This window comes from Conger conger, chromosome 4 (genome assembly GCF_963514075.1).
Source record: "Conger conger chromosome 4, fConCon1.1, whole genome shotgun sequence".
Lineage (NCBI taxonomy): Eukaryota > Metazoa > Chordata > Actinopteri > Anguilliformes > Congridae > Conger > Conger conger.
In genome coordinates, this window is record NC_083763.1 from 12,448,679 (window position 1) to 12,471,364 (window position 22,686).

Consider the following 22,686-nt stretch of genomic DNA (forward strand, 5'->3'; position numbering starts at 1 on the left):
AGCCCACAGCGGATGCCATCGAAGTCTAGGCCAAATAATGAGTTTTCACCCCAATACCTTGTGCAGTTTAACGACCAGCCAACTTAGAGCGATGTTGTTTATCTTTACGCCAGTCAAATATTTCTCTCTTTATTTACAACACTAAGAGATAGGCTACTGGCACAATACCAGAAAGTACTTGCTCCAGACATGAAACACAACTGGCCATCGATTTAGGCTACCTCTGAATGTTACCACATTAGGTGGTCATATTCTTCAATAATGAGGCTCATGGTAGCAAATGAGAAATGTTTTACTTAATATTACCACAAGTCCAAGTGGCTGCAGCCAGACTATATTGTAAATAGTTACTGTAAATGATCACCTTTTAAATTGTAATTTATGGACATGGGATGCACTTCAGGGACGACAACATTTCAGTGTGGATATCCAAACCGATGTTTTCCGTGGTTGATACACGGGACAGGTTGTTACACAGGAACATATAAGCTAAAAATCTATGTTCACAGACTGACACATCCACGTGAGCTGCAGTTTCATACCAATAAAAACACCAAAAACACAAGGGTTGTCACAGCAGGAAATAAGACAGCCATTATTAATGTTCTTTTATTGGTTTGCAACTAATTATTCCGTAGTCTGTGCGTGACACATTTGGCAAAGAGTATCAATAAATGATGTAGCTGCTGACCATTTTCAGGAAAACGGGGCAAAATGGGGGTTCAAATGGCATCTTATAGCCTGCACTTTTTACTAATGCAACATGCAATCCGTAAGTACAGCTGAGGCTTTATGAATACGATTTTGGCCAGTGGCGAAGAAGGGAAAAACATCTAGCTAGCGTTTTCAATTATACACCCGAATACTTCATCCTCCATTTAAACCGCAGATTTACTGTCATAACGTTATCTGTTCTCTTTCCTCACATCTGAGAAAAGAAACAGCCACGTTAGTCGCCGTTTGTGTTAGATGGGTCAATTACAGCTGAATAATTACAAATACATCGATACAACGCGATTGTAAAAAAAATTCCCTCGGCACCTAAACAAACAAAAAAAGATATAGATATATATATATATTTTTTTTTTTTTCGCATATCAAGAATTAAACTCTTGATTAAACCACATACAATGAGAACACTACAAGGTGCATAACACAATGACAATCACAATGATGAATTCATGAATAATATTAAGTTACTAATGTAACATCGTGACCCGTTTTTCAAGTACCACTTGGTAGAAAAAATATCTTGTAACAAAGGAGCATACATACAGTCGTTACCTGAAACTCTTTAGCCATCTCGCAAAGATTGCGAAACTGGTGTGCTCACATTTTTAAAACGACTAAATCAGAAAGCCAGCAATCAATATTTATGGGAACTTTCATCTAGCATTAGCATATTATAGGAACGCGTGCTCAGGCTAGTTAGCGCAGCGTGAAAAGTATTACCAGGGACCATTTAGCCAACGTGAGCCATAATTCAAAATACAGCCATTTTGTAGGCTAGCTAACGTAGAAATATTCGTGGGGGAAAATGCTCCTGAAGTCACCGTTTATTCCATTTTCCAAATGTCTAAGTCCTAGCTGCTGCTGATACCTTTTAATTGAACACCAATTAAGGCAAGTTAGCTGGCCAGAAGTTAATAAAAAAGTTTTGACAGTCTCTGAGCTAGCTATAGGCAACCACCTGGCTGGTTGGCTAGTAAGCCAACCACAGTAGCTAGCTAGCTAGATAGTTAGCAGCACGTCACATAGCAATAGCCAACTGCTACCTTGCACACAACCCAGTTCTCCATTAGCCTATATCGCACCTAGCGTGCTTTCCAAGAGAACTTGGGACAGTGAACGTTAGCTAGCAAGCTCTACACCTCCAGATTCATGCGACGTTAGCTAACTAGCTACGATGCTACAAAGGCATATTTGCTACACAGCTGTTAGCGGTAGCTAGCTACAGTAATAATACAAGCTAGCTATCTGATTCTAATCTAAGCGAATGAATCTAGCTAATGAATTAACGTAGCTAGCTAACCCAAGGTTAGCTGGTTGCTTAGTCGAGTTGCTAGCTAAGCTTAAGGGACTTAATGTTACAGATTTGCGCTCAAGTTAGCATGTGTTGGCTAGAATTTAACAATGCGTCCTGGTTTACAATCCATCCAGTTAGTTAGCTATATGTATAAGCACATGAAAACGAAGAATGTAGATAAATGCTAACGTTAGCTTGCTCGACATGCACACGCTTCGATAAAAAAAACAAAAAAAACATACAAGCTAGCTAGTCAAGCTATCACAAAGATAGAAGCGTTAGCTAGCTAATCCATTACACCACGTAGCTAAATAGAAATAAAGATACACTTACTGAGTGTCTGGATTGTGGAAACATCATGTCAATTTCTCATTTAAAGTATTTCTTTCCAGACAAGAACAAGTGTCGTTTAGTTATTGTTTCTAAAACGATTTTTCCTTCTTTGTTTCGTTGCTATTCAGCCTCCGAGTGTTGGGAGTTAAGATTTCGCCCCCTTTTGTGTTTATTCAATCTTTATCAGTCAAGCTAAGGCAAGAGAGGACCAGCTTCAATCCTTTCTTCATGAAGACTCCCCTCTTAAAGTGGATACATAGCCTACTGTATATAGCTAACTAGCTATGTGTGCTAGCTCGCCGTTACGTGCATAGCTAGCAAGCTATAACTAGCTAACGGCAGATATGATTGTTTTATCGCTTAGCTAGCTGCCCAGCTAGCTACAGACAGTACTTGATTGTTCCGAATGCGTAGTAGATAGCGCTGGGCTAGATCATCCCAATGTGGAAAGGGGGTTTGATAAACAAATAAAAAATAGAACCCGCGCACTAACACACACCCTTTGGTAAACTTTATCGTTTCCCGTAACGATGCGTGCTAATAATACTAGGTAACGTTGACGAAATCAATTATGCCAGTTATTACAGCGTCGTTGCTTGCAAGCCAACAATATTCCAATGTAACGTTAGCTCTTTTCTTGTTCTTTCTAGCAGTTTAGATTGAGAACAGGAAATCCGTTGTTTGAAGAGAATCTATCTAGCGCAAGCTTCCTTCGGACGAATGCAGTGATTTTTTTTCGACCACTGATTTCCCCAGTTTATGCTAACTACGTTGTATGCAGCGTCTACTAAAAGCACGAAGTGCACTGCGCGCAACTGCTTTCCGCGACTGTGCGCAAATGGACTTTACAAGACGGTGTAGCTGCCACTACGTTATCGAGGAACGAGCGCCCCATGTGATGTATGGAGGTGGCTGCTTGAAGCGAAGTTTTCAAGGCCCATTTTAGTTAGCCCGGGAGTCAATGCTTTAAATACCTGCGGTGTAAATAAAATAACCAACTAAATGGGTCAAGGAAGCCTCTGTAATGCATATAACTCCCACCTTCCTGTTTCATTAATATTTAAGCATGTAACCTAACAAAAAAAACTTTAAAAAACTAAAAAGATTGCAGAGAAGGTTTACTAAATTGCAAGTGGTGCGTGGATATGGACGGAGCTTGTGGCTGTATCTTGTAGAGATGCAAGGGGTCACAGCACAAGGCACTGATATGATCAACCCTGCCACTTCCTCTGCACTGGAAGTATGAGGATGTGGAAGTTTGCACGCAGACGTTCGGGTCAGGGGATGTGAACCACTTTCCTGCTGCCACTGAATAGAGATCTGTAGCTGTGCAACGCATTTTAATTGGCAGGATGGCCAGATATTGATTAGGAATCCTCAGCTCTATTATTGGGTAATGGCTGAGAGCTGATATCCTTCTCCGGCACAAAGAAATAATTGGATTTCACATTGCACTGTGTGGACGAAACTACTCTAAATTGTGCCATTTCTCAGCTGGGACAGTAAGTACTGTATCCTCGTGGTGTAATGTGCAGTGGAGGGCGGCATCAGAACTCCTGAACTTGCTGCTGGCTTACTGGCAGAAAAAGGACACACTGCAGCAATCCACACCCAGGATAGGACATGAGTTTGGCCATTACAGGAAGAATAAGGTAGGCGAGCGATCACTCCACTGCCAGTATGCAGGGAGACTTGCCTTCCTCATGCACTGTTGGCGAAAGGCTTTTTCCTGTTTGTCCAAGGCAGTGCCTCTGAGGCTCTCTAGGCTGATGAACACGTGAACTTACTTATGTAGTGCTGGAAGGTCCATCTGAGCATAACTGGAGTCAACTTGAAAAGCACACATTTGTACCACAGGAGGAGTTATATTCCTGTTGCCATGTTTGCGGCAATGTTATAGCATTGACAAAACATTCCAGTAACATTGAGAGAACATTTTGTGTTAGCTGTACAATGCAATGCTAATGATCACCACTGGTAAAGGCTGCATGAAGGACTTGAGGATTGTCCAGTGGCCTCTTTATATGTGAACAAACTGCTCTGTTTCACTGTGGAGGAAAGGGTCAAAGACATACACATTTATATATCTATAATGTATTGGAAAAGGCAAGAGTTGAAGTGAATCAGAATAATTTCCAAATGATCCAGCTCAAATGCTTTATATTATAAGCTTTGAAATATATTGAGAAACCAAGTAGTTGTATTTGAAGTAGTCATGAGTAAGATTTAAATAAAAATCTGATACCCCCAGGCACTTCTCCTATTGCATATATTTGGAGAATACAGAATATGTGCATTGCCAATTTCAACTACACATTTCTCTATAAACTTGTTCACTACCCATTACTTCTGTAATTTTGCTTCTGAAAAAGGTATACATTTTGGAGATACAATTTTGGAGGTTTTAAAGCAGCACTGTTATTTTTATTATGTATCCATTTTACTTTGTCTTTTTATGCCTATGTAAAGCACTCTGAATGATCTTTGTATACAAAATGTGCTATATAAATAAAACTTGCCATGCCTTGCCTTAGATAATTACCAAGTAATGACACACTACCATTTTGGAACAAAAGAGTAAGATTTTGTCATGCAGTTAGTCAGAAACATACACTCTTGTCCAATTTCACTGCTTCGCTCTCAAAAGAATATCAGACTTAAAAAAATGTTTTTATTGTTTGAGATCAAAAACCCTCCTTCCTTTCAGAATGGTCTAGAGCATAAATTATGTATTTTATATATATATATATATATATATATATATATATATATATATTTTTTTAAATCAGGGATGTTCAACAACCAGCTCACTAACTCAATACTAAATGTAATTGATGCCATTAAAGCATACTCCTTTTGTGAAGTCACACATTACTGATGCACTGCAGTGGCTATAGGTGCCACCAAAACAGCAGCCTGATCTTTGGCCTTCACAGTAAGTGCTACATGTCTGTACTTGCTTTAGCAGACAGCTCCTCTCATTCTGCCACACGCCAATTAAGGAGCCAGAAAACATAATTAGCACATTTTTTAGATGATCTTTTTTATATTGCTGGGTTAGTTTCTGCCGCAGCCACAAACCCTTGTGGAAACTCCATTATTGTTCAGCGGTACACGGGATTACAAATGTTGCTCTATAACCAGTCGTACCATTTAAGGTCATGGTTTACAATGGCGTTGCTTCCGGTGTTTCTATAGCCCGACAGTTATATGTATTCCTACTCACTTTGAATAAACACGAGTGCAGAAGAAAGGAAATAAGTGGGACAAATGTTTTCGCTAAACTACGGTTACAGGATGTGGACAGAGCAAAATGTCCACTTCTGCATAGTCAAACTTACATTTAACACCAAACAAACAATGCAAGCAGAAGGTATAGGAACAGTTTTTATTCCAATTTAAAACAGATAATTTTTTTTTTTTTTAAACCGTTTTTCTTTGTAGGAGAAGGCTATGAAAATCATTTCATGTTTGAATGAGGTTCAGGCAACAGTGGTTGAAATGAAACAAATACAAAAAAGAAATATGGCTAAAATACTTTAAATCAATAACCTTTATGACCCTTTTAAGAAGGGGTTTGCATTAATACATTTCTCATCCCACCCACCCCAACCCCACCAGAACACATGCAATTAAAATGACACAATTCTTTAAAAACAGCAGTTTCTCGTTTAATCTTAAATACAGAATTAAGTTGTCGTTTCCATTCATTTCTAGCACATATTTAGTGTTTTATTTGTTTTAAAAACTGGACCATAAAATACATTGGCCCATAATGATTTTCACAACATTGGCACTTGTAAAGAGTCTGTCTCTACAAAGGAAGGGGATTGGCACACTCATTATAGTACATCATTTACATTTGGTATACTTAAAAAAATAAAGAAAAACAGAAAAAACATAATACATTACTTTAATTTTATACACCACTACACAATGTTTAATTATCCTGTTTTTTTATTTAAAAAAAGACAATTATATTAAGTGGTCCTACATACAATAGTGTTCAGGTAATTATCAGCCAATAAAAAAACAAAAAAAAAACAAAAAAAAAAACAACAAAGATAAAATAAAACAAGCTTAAAATTCTCCTTATCCACCACTTCAGTGTGGATGTCAAGCAAAAAAAGCATAAAATCCATCAGTTATGAACACATCTCATAGTACCAGCAAAGCTCTTGAATGAATGAACTGATGATGACTGGCATGAACCCGAGCAGGCACACAACCCATCGAACAGGACCGAACCCCACCCAAGCAGGCCCAAAACCCACCGAACAGGACCAATATCCACCAAAGCAGGCCGAAACCCCACTGAACAGGACCAATACCGACCCAAGCAGGCCCGAATGCCACCGAGCAGGCCCAATACCCACCCGAGCAAGCCCAAAACCCACTGGAGCAAGCCCAAGAACAGGACCAAAACTCACCCGAACAGGACGGAACCCCACACAAGCAGGCCCAAAACCCATCCGAACAGGACCGAACCCCGCACGAGCAGGCCCAAAACCCACCCGAACAGGACCGAACCCCGCACGAGCAGGCCCAAAACCTACCGAGCAGGGCCGAACCCCACACGAGCAGGCCCAAAACCTACCGAGCAGGGCCGAACCCCACACGAGCAGGCCCAAAACCTACCGAGCAGGGCCGAACCCCACCGAGGAGGCCTGAACATAGACCATAAACAGCGGGACGGGTTCAGTGCATTAACCCAGGGGGAGGAACAGGAGGTCCACACAGGGGAGAAATGCTCAGTCACCTACCTCTCGCTTACTCACAAAAAACACGCAACCACTCCTGTGCGCACGCACACAGCACGCAAACACACACGCATGCAAACTCAACACACACGTATACACACACGCAAACGCATGCACACACACCTTTAATGCTGAAGTTCGACATGACCACTTGCCAGACTGGACGTTGAAATGCCTTGCAGCATTTAAAGCTCAGATCCAGCAGGCCTGAGCTATGCTAATGGGACACGCAGACCTCCAACCCCCATTTTCTGAGCGCGATTCAACCGCGATTCTCACTTCATCTCAATCTCGACTTCACTTTGGTAGTGTACCCCGTGACATTCAGTGCTGTTTTAGTGCACAAAACAAGTAGCTTCCCTGCAAACTTCCACCGACGATATCTTCAATCTAGTTACAAGCGTCATCTATGCTTTTTGCTTCGCCATTACATTGTACAGAATATTGCATTCCCTCAAGCATAGATACATCCATTATTCACACGTGTAGCCAGAATAAAATGAGAACGGGTTTTTCCTTTTTCAGTCACGTAATCAATTTTTTTTTTTTAGTACTTCGAATCAAACTACAACGCAACGAAAACGCAGAAAGAACGCTAGGGCCCGTTCCACCTGCAAACACTGCCCGGAACACAGATTTATTTAATTTGAGCTATTCAGTACCACTGCACAATGGACCACAGGCGAATGCGAGCGCCTTTCTAAAAAGCGGAGAACAAGTCCAGGCTAAAGAAGCGCTGCCGCAACAACGCCCCATACAGGACGCGATGAAGGGGAGTCTTACATATCTCTGACGCGTGTGATTGACCCTCAACTCCTGTGTGACCGAACCTCAGATTAACCGGTGGGCGGAGTGTGCTCGTCAAGGTAAACGTAAAATTAAGAGCGACAAATGTGGCGCTACGTAGCAAGCAGCATCACCTCACTGTACAGGCTACCCTCGCAAATAACTACTGTGCAACTTGACCGTTCAAGACTGGCAAACCGATATTTACATTCATTTTCTTTTGTGATTCGATGCACACATTTCTGCTTCGGCTGAAATACTCTGTATCCTGCAGTCGGCGGATTAGCTCGTGTATACTTGTAGTGCTAATGATTTGAAGTGTACAACACGGCTACGTATGGTTATAGCAGTCAATCATAAACGGTTCTGAATTAATAGGTACACGTGGGAGTGCAGTTACTGTATGTCCTGTTTACACATTAAAGCTTGGTATTCAAACTTGTGTCAGGAGAGAAGTACTGGCTCTCGGAAATCACTGACTGGGCCACAGGTCAAAAACACTTGAATTAAGCCTCGAAACTCCTGGGAAATTATGCACCGAACTACAGATTTTAAAGACAGATGACAGCACCAATAAAATACAGAATAGTAAACTGAATTGGATACCTGTATTGTAGTGACTAAGAGAGCATCTGTGGGCACTATCTCTGGTGACAGTGAAATAAAAACGGGACTTTTCCTCCAATAAATGCCCTCAAGAGGGGCACCATAGTGAGAAACTATGAAGCACAATACCAGTCTAGAGCCTCATCCCTTCTGTGCAGGAAGTGGGGCGATGTGAAAATGGAGAAGGGTCAATATTTCAGGCGAAAGCACCACAATTCACACCACTCTACCCCAACTGAGCTGACCGGAGAGTTCAAACCGAGGAGGGACCGTGGTTAAAACCGCGGGCAGGACATCCCGCTCCATTAAACGTCACGGGGAAACACCAAAGCTGGTGTGGCAAGGCAGAGACTTCCTGTACGAACCGGCTGATTAATTAATACGACCTACGGATTAAAGGAACTCAACTCAACCTGCCCTCAAGACAATAGTCACAATGTGCCGGTAATATCGCAACTGACAATTTATGTTAAGTCCATTATATTATTGATTATTCTCATATGCCCCTCAAATCTTATTTTCAAGTCCTGGCAAGTTCCCCAAGTTGAGTCTGAACATAGTAAATATAAGCCAAACATTGTCTCTCGATTATTTTGTGTTCCGTGTTCAGCAGGGAGAGGGAGCTGTAACTGCACATTCAGTATTACCACCGTGTCCGAGAGGCCAATACGACACAGCCAAGCACACAGATGTCTTCCGCTACGATTCAGCTCCACACTAAATATTTGTTTAAAATCAGCAAGATTCAGGTGATACAATCAAGTGTAGCAGAAGGAAGCATGTTTTGTGAGGTTTCGTAAAGTATCTGACCGAGAATCTGCGATGGTTTTTGCGGCGATGGTACAACTCCGCAACATAATCGAACCCCCTCGCCCCCCCCCCCCCCTCTCTCTCATTCTGCACTGTCAACCACCAACCCAGCCTGGGCACTGTTTCTTTAATTATAATAAAATTAAAAGATGACAGATTCATCTTTAAAATTACAAGGCCAGTCTGTGGACTCCTTACATGCTGGGCGTGGCTCAACAATCCCGCCCCATTCAAACACCCATTGGCTCACTCGGCACCCAGAGTCCTTTCATTCACCGTCTTTTTCCATTTTTATGCAGGTTAGTAGCCCTTGTAATGAAAATGTATGAAAAGTCACCTGATTTACATGACAAAGACAGATAAAGAGCCGACTATAGACTTCACTACCTACAGAATCTCTGGAACCATTACGCCAAAAAAGTAGCTATGGGATTAAAACCAAACCCAAAAAAAAAAAAAAAATCTTTCAATTACAAAATAAACGCAAGCAAAGACCAGACGGCTTCGGCCACTGGTATTTTTTCTTTTCAAATTCCTACATTTGCATAAAGCACTGCCTGATTATGAAAATTAATTTTCCATCCTCGCACTAAGCAGACTTCTTAGAAATAGGACTGCCACATGTAAATAAACAACCCAAAGAAATGTCGACAGCCAAGTGTGGAAAAGTCTAAAAAGCTGATAGCTCGCCGATAAAATGTGTTTTTACAGCAGTTGAGAGTTTTCCCCACTTTCGTAGTGAAACGGGAACACTTCAATAAGAAAGCAGAGAGAGAGTCATCAACACCTACCAATCTGGTCCATAAATTAGATAAATAAAACTATTTACTTCTCCTTTATAAATCACTTTTCTCATTACATAGCCCCAAATGGGAACACGAAACAAAAAAAGCACTCTTTACACCGTAGCGCTGTAGTTTTATGTGGAGGACTTCCCAAAAAAAAATCATCACCTGGTGTTTACAATAGAACTCTTTCCGATTCAGTGACATCACACTACTGCTCATTGCCATTCCCCTGGTCAACCACATAGTGAGTACAGCTACTCGTAATTAACTTCAATAATTAAAAAAGCAAAACAATCACAGTATCAAACCATTTTAATTCATATGAGCAACATCAAATAAGGTCATTTCGTGTCACGCGTGCCGTAGTTTGACGTTTGCCTTTCTCGGATACGGCTAGAAAAATCAGGAGGATGGCACAGTAAAAAAAAAGAAAAAGAAAAAAAAAAAAGGAATAATGGGACAATAGTTAATGAAAAAATGTATTATCTTGAAAGTTACCCTAGGCTTGTTTCAGCAGAGCAGTCCTCAATAGGATTGGGGGGGAAAAAATGTATGGCTGTCAAACAAAAATATGGTCTTCCATTAACTCACTTAAACCCATTTTGGCCCAAGTTCATAATTTGATGTGTCCAGGGTGCCAGGTAATTTGATTGAAGTTTCGTCTCAGAGCAAGCATGCATTTGCAAATTAACAAGTAAATGCAGCTGAAGGGGGAATGGACATCATCTGGAACAGTCAAGCTGATACCAGTCAACAATGCCAATACATTGAAGTAAAAAGTACGGATATAGTTTTCGCTTTAGTTTTCACTGGACACAAATAAACTGGGGAACAGGAGGAGAGAAAGAAAATACTAACTCCACCCTCGTGGGTCCTCGAAAGGCATCCTCAAAACACCATCAAATTTGAGCGCAAAGACTTGAGATGGATGAGCATCAGTGATCTGCTTTTCTGGCAGACATGGCATGAAATGACCAAACAGTACATGGTAAGATAAAGAACAGGAACATTTCTCTTAACCATAGTTAGTGTACCACAGATTCATGTAGTGTCCACACACATACACATGTAGTGTGTCCATACACATGTACACGTGTACAGCGTGTTCTCAGACACGCGTATATGCTGTGTCCACACACATACACGTATACAGTTCTCTCAGATTTAGAAGACCACCCCTATCCCACGAATCAGAGTGGCGATTTTTCACTTCGTAGTGGCAAGACCGCAATAGTCAAAGGTGCTACTGACGATTTTCAGTCTGTGTTTAAATACATTTCAGAATTTGGTGAATCAGCAGCAAAGTATAGTACAGGAAATTCTATAAATTTGGCAAAATGTATAATACAGTAAGGGCAGGCTATAAATAATGCCAAATGTGAAGTGGCAATGCAATAAAAATAACTGTTGCACACAACTCATCGATTTCGCATCAAACAATACTGTGGTAAGAACACAAAGAAAACTGAATTTCATACAAACATGTCTGCTGTTAGCATATGTGGTAAAATTCAAGGTTCATTATATAGTTCAGAAGGGGCCATCAAAGTCAGATTTTCAAATAAAGAAATTTGCAAAAAGCTTTGCCGTCATATAATCTATTACTCACCCTTCACGGTTATTTTAAAGTTTTACGTCTTTTTTTAAATTTTTTACTTAAGGTTTTTTTGTTTGTTTTTTGTATTTTTTTTTGCCATCTTGTCATCTGTTATTTTAATTTCCTTTAATGTTTTATCTGGTAGTAGTAGTAGTAGTACTAGTAGCAATAGTAAAAATTATTATAAATGTTTAAAGAATTCTCCGCGTTATACACGTAGGATTTGAATAATCGGGCGTTTCCCTCCCCCCTCTCTCTCGCTCTCTTGGTCAGAGTGTGTTATTTTCTACGCTTACACTTGAAAGTTACATTCAACAATGCAAGGTAAAGTCTAGCCCCAGCAGACGTGTGGAGGAAACGCATCTCGTGGTCTGGAGATGTTCCCCTTCCACACAATTCTTCATCATTGCCTCCACGCGTTTAAAATGATTTTCATACACGACTGTGCGCACCAGGTTACCCACAATCCTCTTGAAGATGGGGACCCCCCCTCCCTCCCTTTCTCCCTCCCTCCCTCAGCCAACACCCATACCCCCACCCTCAGGAAAGGAGGGGAGGGGGGCATCTTCCAGTTTTCAAGCCAGCTGTTCTATGCCTTTTAAAATGCACCTCTACCCCCGCCCCAATCACGGTCGCAAATCTACCCACAATGCTCCCCAACCTGGAAACCCCTCCCCCCCCGTCCTTCTCAAAAAGGGAGGGTGCAAATTTCACCACCATTCGACTTGGCATCGAAGCAGAACCGAAATATGAGGTCACGGGAGCAGAGGGGCCCCTAACTGGCTGAAGCTGTGGCGCCGGGTGCGACGGCGGTTTTCCCGATTGGCGGGGAGCGAGAGGTGGGCGGAGCCCGGTAGCGTTGCTTGGCAACCGAGCTCCGGGCCTTCAGCTGGCCTGAAAATCAGGAAGAGGACGTTGGGGTAGAGGGTGGGCCTAGCCTGGCGGGTGTGTGTGTGTGTGAGTGTGTGTGTGTGTCTGCGTGCTGTGTGTGTGTGGGCGTGCTGTGCAGGGGCTGCGGTGTCTCCCTCACACCAGGTTGTACTCCTTCAGGTTGAGCTGCAGGATGGTGTCCTTCACGGCGGCGAAGACGAAGCGGATGTTCTCGGTGTCCGTGGCGCAGGTGAAGTGGGAGTAGATGATCTTGTCGCTGTCGGGGTTCAGGTCCACGAACATCTTCAGGATGAACTCGCGCGCCGCCTGGGCGTCCCTCTGGGGGCCTGAGGGGCCACAACACAAACGCAGGCTTCATCACAAACCCGGGCAATACAGGCTTCGTCACAAACCCGGGCAATACAGGCTTCGTCACAAACCCGGGCAATACAGACTTCATCACAAACCCGGGCAATACAGGCTTCGTCACAAACCCGGGCAATACAGGCTTCGTCACAAACCCAGACAATACAAGCTTCATCACAAACCCGGGCAATACAAACAGTGACAAACTTCATCACAAATCCAGGCAACACAGACAGAAACATCATCACATACCCAGGTATGTGGCAATATAAACGTAATCAGAAACCCAGGCAATACAAACAGTGACAAACGTCATCACAAACCCAGGTGGCGCAAAGTCACAACATCAAAAAACCCAGGCAATATGAACTTCATCATGAATCCAGGCAAGTCAAACGGTCACAAACTTCATCACAAACGCAAGCAATACAAAGTCACAAACCCAGTCATACCCAGAGTATCAATTAAATCCTAAATGTATCAGGAGCTGTCTATCATCCATATGGCACTCTGGACTTTAGATGTTTTCAAGCAAAGTGACTGCTATACTACGGTTTTGAGCCCCTATTCAGACTTCACAAGGATAATGCAACTCTCAATCAATAACCGTCAGGGGGGCGTGGCATTCTTTCATGTTGTAATGCATTATGAGTTGTAATTCACCCATTAACCACAAGGTGGCATCATGTACTCACAAAACACAGCCTACCACAAAACCAAGATTCATTTTGTAGCACTACTAAAACATGGGACTACTCATAGAAACATACATTAAAAAAATTCCAACATAATTATAAAGCACTTCACTATTAATAATTTTTTTAGTGTTCCCAGAAGTTGCCCGGAGAAGTTAAACTGGTCAGACGCGTTCATGAGCTGGAAGACGTGTTAAGAAGCCCGGAAGGAATGGCACTTGGACGTTTTACGCAGCGATGGCCACGGTTGAGCAACATCGCTCAGCCCACGATGGGATCTGGGGCGTGTGCGCTCCGTGTCAACCGTCACATTCCACAATCCTGAAATTCCCCAATCGTTTGAGTGACAGCAGGCGTGAACGCCACAGCAGAGCATGAAGTTCACATGACGCTTAGAAAACCTGGAGAATAATTGCGGTGAAGGATTCCCTTATTTCTTTTACTCGTCAGCTTAGCAGAGGTGGGCAAGGAGGGCCGGATCCGTTTCTGGTTTTAATGCCAACTTCTGCCCTTAATTACACCATCTGACATTTTGGCTACATTTCTTAATAAAGTGCATGAATGACAGCAGGAGATTGGTCTTGTGGACCGATACTAAATGTTTTGCTGTGATCTAATCTATGAGTGAACCAGCGTTACTTTATACAGCCAATCGGCTCATTTAGGCAGGGTAACTGGTGGAAACAAAAACCGCCATACACACTGGCCCTCCAGGACTGGAATAGCCCACCCCTAGCCTAGCACCTTAGTATATACTATACAGTCATTTAGCCAATGCGTTTATCCAAAGCAACTTAAGACAAAGCTTTAACCACCAACTTTGCAGGCTACAGTCAAGCACCTTGACTAGGCTATGGGCTGCCCATAGAATCAGGATGTGTGTAGCAGTTTGATAGTACTGGCGTTGAGGACACGGGTGGGTGTACTGACACAATGTGGCAGTGTTAGAAAGGTTGAGACGGCTGAGCAGACAGCTGATTCAGGCAGAAGGGGAACTCACCGTCAAACTCGGGGAAGTAGTCCACCAGGTGGGAGTACATGATCTTCTCCTCCAGCAGGTCCTTCTTGTTGAGGAACAGGATGACCGAGGAGTTTTGGAACCACGGATATGTGATTATCGTCCGGAACAGGGCTTTGCTCTCCTCCATCCGGTTCTGGGGAGAAAACCACAGAGGAAAAGGAGCTCTATAACTGACACATGCCTCCATTCTGGGAGGACCAGGGAGAAAGTCCGCGGGTCTTTGTAGTGTTTCAAATGAATTCAATTCAACCAGTTTTTCAATTTCATTTCTTTAATGTAAAGATCACAGTCACAAAGACGCTGTCAGAGGAACAGAAGGGCAAAAAGAAAAGTGGAGAACACCAGGCCAGAACACCCAAACAGCAAGCACAGGTCCAATGCAATGACTTATTAAAACAGGGACCCCAAAATCTGGCCCAGGAATCCAAATCCGGCACTGGTTCCCTTTCCTTCCTGGTAATTAACTGAACAATTGATGCTACTGATTGACCAGACCCAAGGTAAAAGGAGGGTGGAAAACCTGCAGTCTTCCCGTTGAGGACAGTGACTTGACGAACAGGGGATTTAAGAGTCAGCACACCTAGCTTCCGAGGCCAAAGATTTTGTTTCGCTGTTTGAAAGGACGGCATCAGAACCGACCAACACTGCAGCCCCCCACAGCGGCATCACACCACTGGAGAAGTCTGAACTGTGACTGTAAATAACCCCAGTGCTTTAGACTGCGACCCGCCTTTATTCGCCTTAGGCCTTGCACACAAGCAGTTTCAGTTTCTAAACGTTTCGAAAACGATGAGGTTTTCATTTCCTTGACCTGCCTGTACACGTTGAGGTCCGTACACACACCACATACGTTGTGTGTTTTTCGAAACCTAGAATGTGGTCCACACCACACGTTTCCCTTGACAGCAGATTTGCATCCATGGTAATCATAATGAAGTTTACAGATGAAAGAATTAAGCCATAATATAGCTACTACCGTAAATCCTCAAATTGTGTCCGGGGTCTTTTATTTACTTAGGCTGCACAAAGCACAGGACTTTATTTGGGGCAGGCTTGTATTCAAGGCAGGACTTTATTTCTTATTAGGCTTCTGTTGTAGAATTTTATTCTTAGAAATAAAGTAAAAGGTTACACTTAAAGTGGGCCAACACTGTTCAACACTTCCTGTAACCGTTCAGAAACGCAACTTGAGTAGCTAAACCATTAATGAAAGCCAAAACAGATGCGTCTTCATAAAACAACAACTTGCCAGACACGCCTTCATGAACAATAACAAATTAGCGTAGATAACAGCAAGTTAAGGATCTTTTTTTCCTAAAGTGCGTTTTATTGTGAGACAGGCGTTTCGTTTGGAGCAGCATACCGGTAGGCTATCAAAAGATTTTCGCTTTGGTTTGGGATTTAATTTACTTTTGGACTGTTTGATTCTATTGCTAAATGTTGGGACTGATGGGCAGTGAAATCTAGGGGGTATTTGATGGTTCACTGTTAAGTTTTATGTAGTTGAAAAAGTGTCGGGATTTCCACCCGTCTGTTTATTGCGAGCCAAAGGCAGCCGCTTTCATTCATTCATTGAACGTGCGCTGTGCTGTAAATACATGGAAACCTTATTGCGTAGCCAAGTAGCCTAAATTGAGTTAATTTTTAATTTTGCCTGATTTACTTTTTATTAAATTCGTTAGCTGGAATGCCTTGCGGCAACAATTGTGTTTAAATGTATACTGCTTCAGCCTTTGGCAAGCTACTTAGAAGGGGGGTGGCAAGCGACTGAACCAATCAACAATATAAAATATTAAGAAGAGCTCTTATTTCATTGAGTTAAATCGAAACAATGTCTTCTAGTGCTCATGGACTGATAGCCCTACTGGTAGGCAATATTACCCCGGCTTGTATTTGGGGGCCGGCCTTTATTTGTCCGAATCGACCACGCCCCCGGCTATTATCCGAGGCCCGGCTTCAAATAGAACCCCGGACATAATTTGAAGATTTACTGTATTTAATCATAATTAAATATTAATGTTATATAGTAAATTAAATAAAAATGTGATGTTTAAAAGTCCCTGGAACGGCAGGTAACATGACGTAAGGAAAAGTATTCTACGTGTAGGTTTCGAAAACCAGCCCTGGGACACATTGACTGCTAAAACCAATTAAGGATTTAAAGAATGTTTTCAATCCTACCTAAGAGGGATTTTAAACCAAAACCCCTAGTGTGCATTTTCACTGTTTTAAGGAGCAGAAACGGTTTTCTCGTAGTGCGAACGAGGCCTTAGGTACACATCTCATAACGGTAAGGATATCTGACAGTGCTGTGCTTCCCCCACACCCAGCTACAGGAGCACATGAAAGGGCTCAAACAGGGAAGAGTGACAAACAGCCCCGTTCTACAGGAATACAGCCGTTTGATCTCGCATCCAGACCCACGCGCTGGGAAACAATCACCAGCCAGGCTCTCAGCGACAGCACACGCGTATGCACGCAGACACGCACGCACACAAAACGATAACCAACCCGGCCCCTCAGAGACAGCAAACACAAAGACACACAAAGACACACACAGAGAGACAGAGAGAGACACAGAGAGAGAGAGAGACATACAGAGAGAGACACAGAGAGAGAGAGACATACAGAGAGAGACACAGAGAGAGAGAGACATACAGAGAGAGACACAGAGAGAGAGAGACACAGAGAGAGAGACAGAGACGCACAATATAATGGTACTGAAAGAGAAAACGTCTAATATAACTGAAGAAGACCAACAGCCGTATACAGGCGTGGTTCTGCTCAGAGCCCTGTGCACCCTTTAGAGTGGAGGGCCTTCAGGGCCGTTTCGGGGCACCCTTTAGCGTGGAGGGCCTTCGGGGCAGTTTTGGGGCACCATGCGTCACCATGCAGTTTCGGGGGGACGTACCTCATTGTCGGACTCCACCAGGACCTGGTCATACTCGCTCAGGGCCACCAGGAACATGATGGAGGTGACGTTCTCAAAGCAGTGGATCCACTTCCTGCGCTCTGACCTCTGACCCCCTACGTCCACCATCCTGATGGCAGAAGACAAGGAGAGGGAAAGAGGGAAAGAAAGGAAGAAAAAGAGGAGGGCAGGAGTTCACAGATGAGAAAGGAATATAAACATTGCAGTACCTGTGCATAAGTAACTTCAGAGGAGAACTAAAACAAGCCAATCCTGCCTGTACCACAAACTGTAACCCTTTGTGGTGCCTGGAACCTTGACAAAGGGTTAACAGAGTAACAGGACATACAGTCAGGTATCCATTGCTAGTCTGATTGCCCCTCTCGAAACCCAATGCTGAAATTGGCAAAACGATACCAGGGGCTGGTGGGAAGTGGATTCATACTCCAGACTTCAAGTAGGGAAGAGCTGTAGTTAAAGTCATAACTTCCTTTCGGTTTGCCCTTACTAAGCCCTAGTCAAAAATAAGGAAATAAGGCTTTTTTTTTTTTTTTGTCACATTTGCTGTTCTCCTAAAGCTCGATGTGACATTTTGAGCCGCTTTCGACGGCCGAAATCTCCCGCTAATCACCAATTAAGGGCGATAAACAGCGAGTTGAGGCGAGCGGACTACGGCAGGATTATGACACCGTACCCTGTTACACAGCGCAGGTGGGCGGGACGGTTCCCCGTCTCCGGAAACCGGGCCGCGGCCGGGGAAGGGAATCAATACCGGCGCGCGAGAAACCCGCAACGCTCGGCCGACTTCAGAACCGACATCGCCCAAAACGAGAGTACAGAAAACATCAGTGGATCCCTGACTGTACGTACGTCCTACAGCGAGCGCCAGTGTTGCTTTGTACCGTTCCCCTTTAGGCACGCTGTGAGAATGCTCATCGAATACACTTCCCGGCTTTTACCACCCCCCCCCCCCCCTTTTATGATTCATATTCACCCCCCCATCTCTCCCCAATTTGCAGAGCCCAATTGTATAGAGGATGAGCACTCATTGCTGCAACCCCCTCTAGGGACTAGGGAGAGCACAGGTAGGGAACGGCGTCAAAGTCATAATCTGGCCATAATTGGACATACTTACCCGACTGCTATAGTGGAATTACGAACGTTATACACGCCAATACTGCAGTACGGTAAGTAACCGGGCAGGAATAATGCAGAAATTCTAAATATAACACCTGTGAACCAAGGATTCAAAATTGCTCCCTGGATTCAAAATTATTTTCATTCTCATAGTTCACCATTCATAGCATTAATAACAATATCAATCCCTTGTAATAGCAAGGAGAAAGACCACTTAACCAAACCTTAAAACAGAAACCAGAATGACAATCTTATTCCACAGAATATCTCGTGTATAAAACACATTGATTTGATTTTGCCAGATTTCACAAAAGGCCAGATTGTTCACATTAGAAGCAATTTATTGTGATCTACCATGCTTTTATATATTTTTGTATTTATTTCTTACAAGGAATATGATTTTGTCCTACTGGTCAGAATTATGAATACATCAGAGCACAGAAGTATCTCCCTTTTACCACTGGCTACCGATGCACATGCTTCGGGGGTCCAAATGAGCAGATTTAGAGCGTTCTTAATACTCAAGAACTTAATTTAACACTTAAATTTAGATTGACTAAAAAGGCAGTGTGATGTAAAACTTTACCTCTTGATAAAGGCGTGAATGCACATGCATACATGAATGCATGCCACTGTGGAGTCAGTCTTAAAATAAAGGCTTGACCTATGAAACTCACTACCTGGTTACTTCTTGTGCATGAATGCATTCATCACTGAAATCATGCCCAAACATCAGTTAGCCCTCCACTGCAGAGTTGCCCAACCCTGTTCCTGTAGGTTCACTCAAACCCTAACAAAGCACACCTCGACAGCTACAGATCTCGTTGAGCAGCTAATTAGCAGAATCAGACGTGCCAAATTCGGGCTGAAAGAACGCCTACAGGACGGTAACCGGGACAGGGGTTGGGCAGCCCGGCTCTACAGCACCCCCCTGTGGCAGTGAACTGGACTCCACAGCTCTTCTGATGTCAGAGGGCGATGCAGTGGGTAAACGAAGACATACACAGACAAAATAAATAAGAATAGTCACAAAAACGTGCTCAGTGACCCCGTCACCTCCCCATCTGTGACACCCGGCACCCGGCACCCAGCGACCCGGTAAGCAGTGTGGCGGAGATGTGTAGATGCGACCGAGGAGGAGGAGGTCAGAGGAGGAGAGAGGGAGGAGAAGAGGAGGAGAGAGAGGGAGGGAGGGAGGAGAAGAGAAGCAGAGGGAGGAGAAGACAGAGGGCAGAGGAGGAGGAGGAGGAGGAAGGGAGGGAACAGCAGAATAGAGGAAGGGACGGGCAGTGCTGAGGGCACCTCTTGTGGTCCTGCGGAGGAGCTGGCAGGGTCCTTCAAGCAGAGGATGCTGGGAAATTAAGAGCCCTGCATAATGTGCTGAGGAGGAACTGGGACAGGGCTCAGTGGACATCCAAGGGCAGCCAAGTAACGGTCGCCTGCGACTGAAAAAAACGCTCCAGCCAAGCGCAGCATTTCCACGCGGCACAAGGGCGGGGTTCACGGGAAACAGGAGGCGGCGGCGATCCACGTTCCGACGCCTCAGCGTTTCGCCAAGCTACAAGCAAAACTCGGCAGACCATGCGAGTGTTCGGCGACGCTGACACAGATTCGCGGTCGTCCCCGGTGGCGGTCGGAGCGGACGGCGTCTCACGGGGATAGAGAGCGGCCTCAGATGGCACCTGAGACAGAGGACCGGGCGTCCCCTTCAACCCAGCGACCACCTCCCCCCCCCGAATCGTCAAAGACGTCCAATGACACTTCGAGAACCTCGCGGGAGAGGTCTAAACGGCAGCCATTTTACAAATTTATGCAGGAAAAAATTAAGTGGGGGAGAAGAGAGAGAGAGAGAGAGAGAAAAAAAGTTCAGTCAGCGCCAGAACCAAGAATATCTTGAGATATACGGTGGCCTATATGTCCAGCACAGAACAATCTAAAGGCCGGCGCCGCAGATGGGAGCGGATGACAGCTGGAGACAGGAGGACTCGATTTCCCCGGTCTCCCGGGAGTCCGAGCCATCGGCTCAATTTAATTATAGGAGCAGAAATACCACAAGAAGAAGAAAGAATACGTGCAGTGTTCTGCTCCGACATGTACATCTCCGCTGAAAGAACCCAGCCACGATGATCCAAACCCCTATGGGAGAAACTAACATCGAAAATTCTCATTTACAACGCCGAGGTGGCTTCTTGGCGTCTACGAGCGTAAACGCACCGGGGCAGGAGGCTCTGATGTTCTTGCCGAAAGGAACGAGAGCTTTTCGGCAACGACCACTAGGGCTCTCCTTTCAGAAAGTGCAGAAAATGAACAGGAAGCAGTACAGTACGAACCGCGGAATAGGACTCGTCAGTCATCTTCGGCAGGAAGTGAGGTTTTTCCAACAACGGGAGCCATCGCAGTGCACACGGGGATCAATTGAAGGCTATTAAAATGGCAGCTGTGCACCTAGAGTCGATGACCACTCAGCTCACACAGACGGTGTTGTGTTCACTGACGGAGATCTCCAATTAATTTGACCCTTTTGTAAAGAGGCCGGCAGTATAGCCGTTTGAGGATGCAGCCAATCACTGGCTTCCAAAAGCCCCCAAGCAGACTTGTTCAATGTTGGCGGCGAAGAGGGCCTCTTCTTGACATCACTTCCTGGTCAGGGATTTATTGGGAAGAGGCTTCGTCCTCCGTGACCCGATGGCTTCCTGGGCTGTAAACACACGCCTCGCTTTACTTCCTTCTTTCATGACACGAAAGTACACAAACCGAACTCAAGGCAAACATCCTGCCCCCTGCACTGACACGTTTTTGTTTCAGGCAAGTCAGTAAGAAAGGCAAGTTCTGAAAGTGAGCCGGGGAAGTTCGCGACTCGCAGAGCTACTGCTACTTGCAACCGAAACTCTCCCCTTGCAGCAGAAGCACCGCTCCACGGTACTGCCGGCGGCAGCTCTGGCCAACAGCAAGATGGCTAAATGCAGGGCACCTCACTAAACACAAAGCAGACCCAACGCATTTGAACAGCTGAAATGTCACGGACATTCATGAACCACCATCTTGGACAAAGAGGCAGAAAGACTTGGAGCACTCAGTGGAGCCCTGACAGACTTGTAGCCTTGCCTCCACAACAAAAAAAAAAAAAACATTACGAGGCACAAGCTCAGAGTCTGTCAAAATTCTGCCCCAGACCGCATCTTAGTTACGTCGTAGGATCTGGGCGAGGCTCGAGATCACGAGACCAAGCGCTAGAGAGTTAAGATGGGGGTCACAGGGGCCCGGGGGGTTCGTCCGTCCCCCTCCCCCCAGTAATGAATCTAATCACAGGAGCACAGGACGGGACAGGTGTCCTGAACACCAGGCGTTTCAGGCAGGTTATATTCGCGGTAGCCGCTCCCTCGATTCCCGCCGCCCCCCATCCCCCGGCTTTGATAAATGGGCCCCTCTAGGAGAGACTGCCTAAAATAAAGCTCCTTCACATCAGCCGACCTCCTTTACCGTCGCCGGGCTGAGTGGCCTACTTACAGACGCCCGCGCCGCCATGTAGGACGAGCCCGGGAGGGGGAGGAAGAAGGGAGGGTGGGTGGGTGGGTGGCGGGGGAAAAAGGAGGGAAAAATCACGTTCCTCAATCCCGACTCCGCTCACGGAAGCGGCGCACCACGTTCGTTCCTGTCTCCGTGCGAAAGTCGAGTCAGGTTGCGAGCCGGAGCGGGATCGAGTGGTGTCGACGCCGAAGGTCGTCCTTGTAGCGACGTGTGGCTTTTCACCTGGTACAGGCTTCCGATGTGCATGCAGGGCAGAAGAACATACCAAGGCCGTCTGAATGAGGTCGTTTCTGTGGAAGACCCGGAGTGTAAAGCCCAGCCATACTGAGAGGCAGATGGGCTGGCTTTTCCGGCTTCTAGGCTCTTGGGGAGTTCTTCGGGAGCAGATCTCAGCATTCCCGCCTCACCTGCACGTTCCCGCGTTTTCCATCCCCTTCAGCTGCTCCCCTCAC

The 22,686-nt window shown here is 44.7% G+C and overlaps 2 protein-coding genes across 5 annotated transcripts in view; both read right to left on the reverse strand.

The window, feature by feature from the left end:
- The window catches only part of LOC133127608 (TLE family member 5-like), a 34,710-nt gene extending 31,499 nt beyond the window's left edge, over positions 1–3,211 (reverse strand). Inside the window, exon 1 of one of the 2 annotated variants that reach the window (XM_061240624.1) lies at positions 2,360–3,211. In XM_061240624.1, the coding sequence (XP_061096608.1) occupies positions 2,360–2,386 (27 nt within the window). In that variant the 5' untranslated portion in view covers positions 2,387–3,211. The remainder of the gene's footprint in view (positions 1–2,359) is intronic. The other variant, XM_061240625.1, reaches the window with a different exon arrangement.
- Positions 3,212–12,193: 8,982 nt separating this feature from the next.
- The window catches only part of LOC133125773 (guanine nucleotide-binding protein G(q) subunit alpha-like), a 46,258-nt gene continuing 35,765 nt past the window's right edge, over positions 12,194–22,686 (reverse strand). Inside the window, exons 6-8 of one of the 3 annotated variants that reach the window (XM_061237355.1) lie at positions 17,570–17,699; positions 14,638–14,791; positions 12,194–12,923 (exon numbers count right to left, since the gene is read on the reverse strand). In XM_061237355.1, the coding sequence (XP_061093339.1) occupies positions 12,733–12,923; positions 14,638–14,791; positions 17,570–17,699 (475 nt within the window). In that variant the 3' untranslated portion in view covers positions 12,194–12,732. The remainder of the gene's footprint in view (positions 12,924–14,637; positions 14,792–17,569; positions 17,700–22,686) is intronic. The other 2 variants (XM_061237356.1, XM_061237357.1) reach the window with 2 other exon arrangements.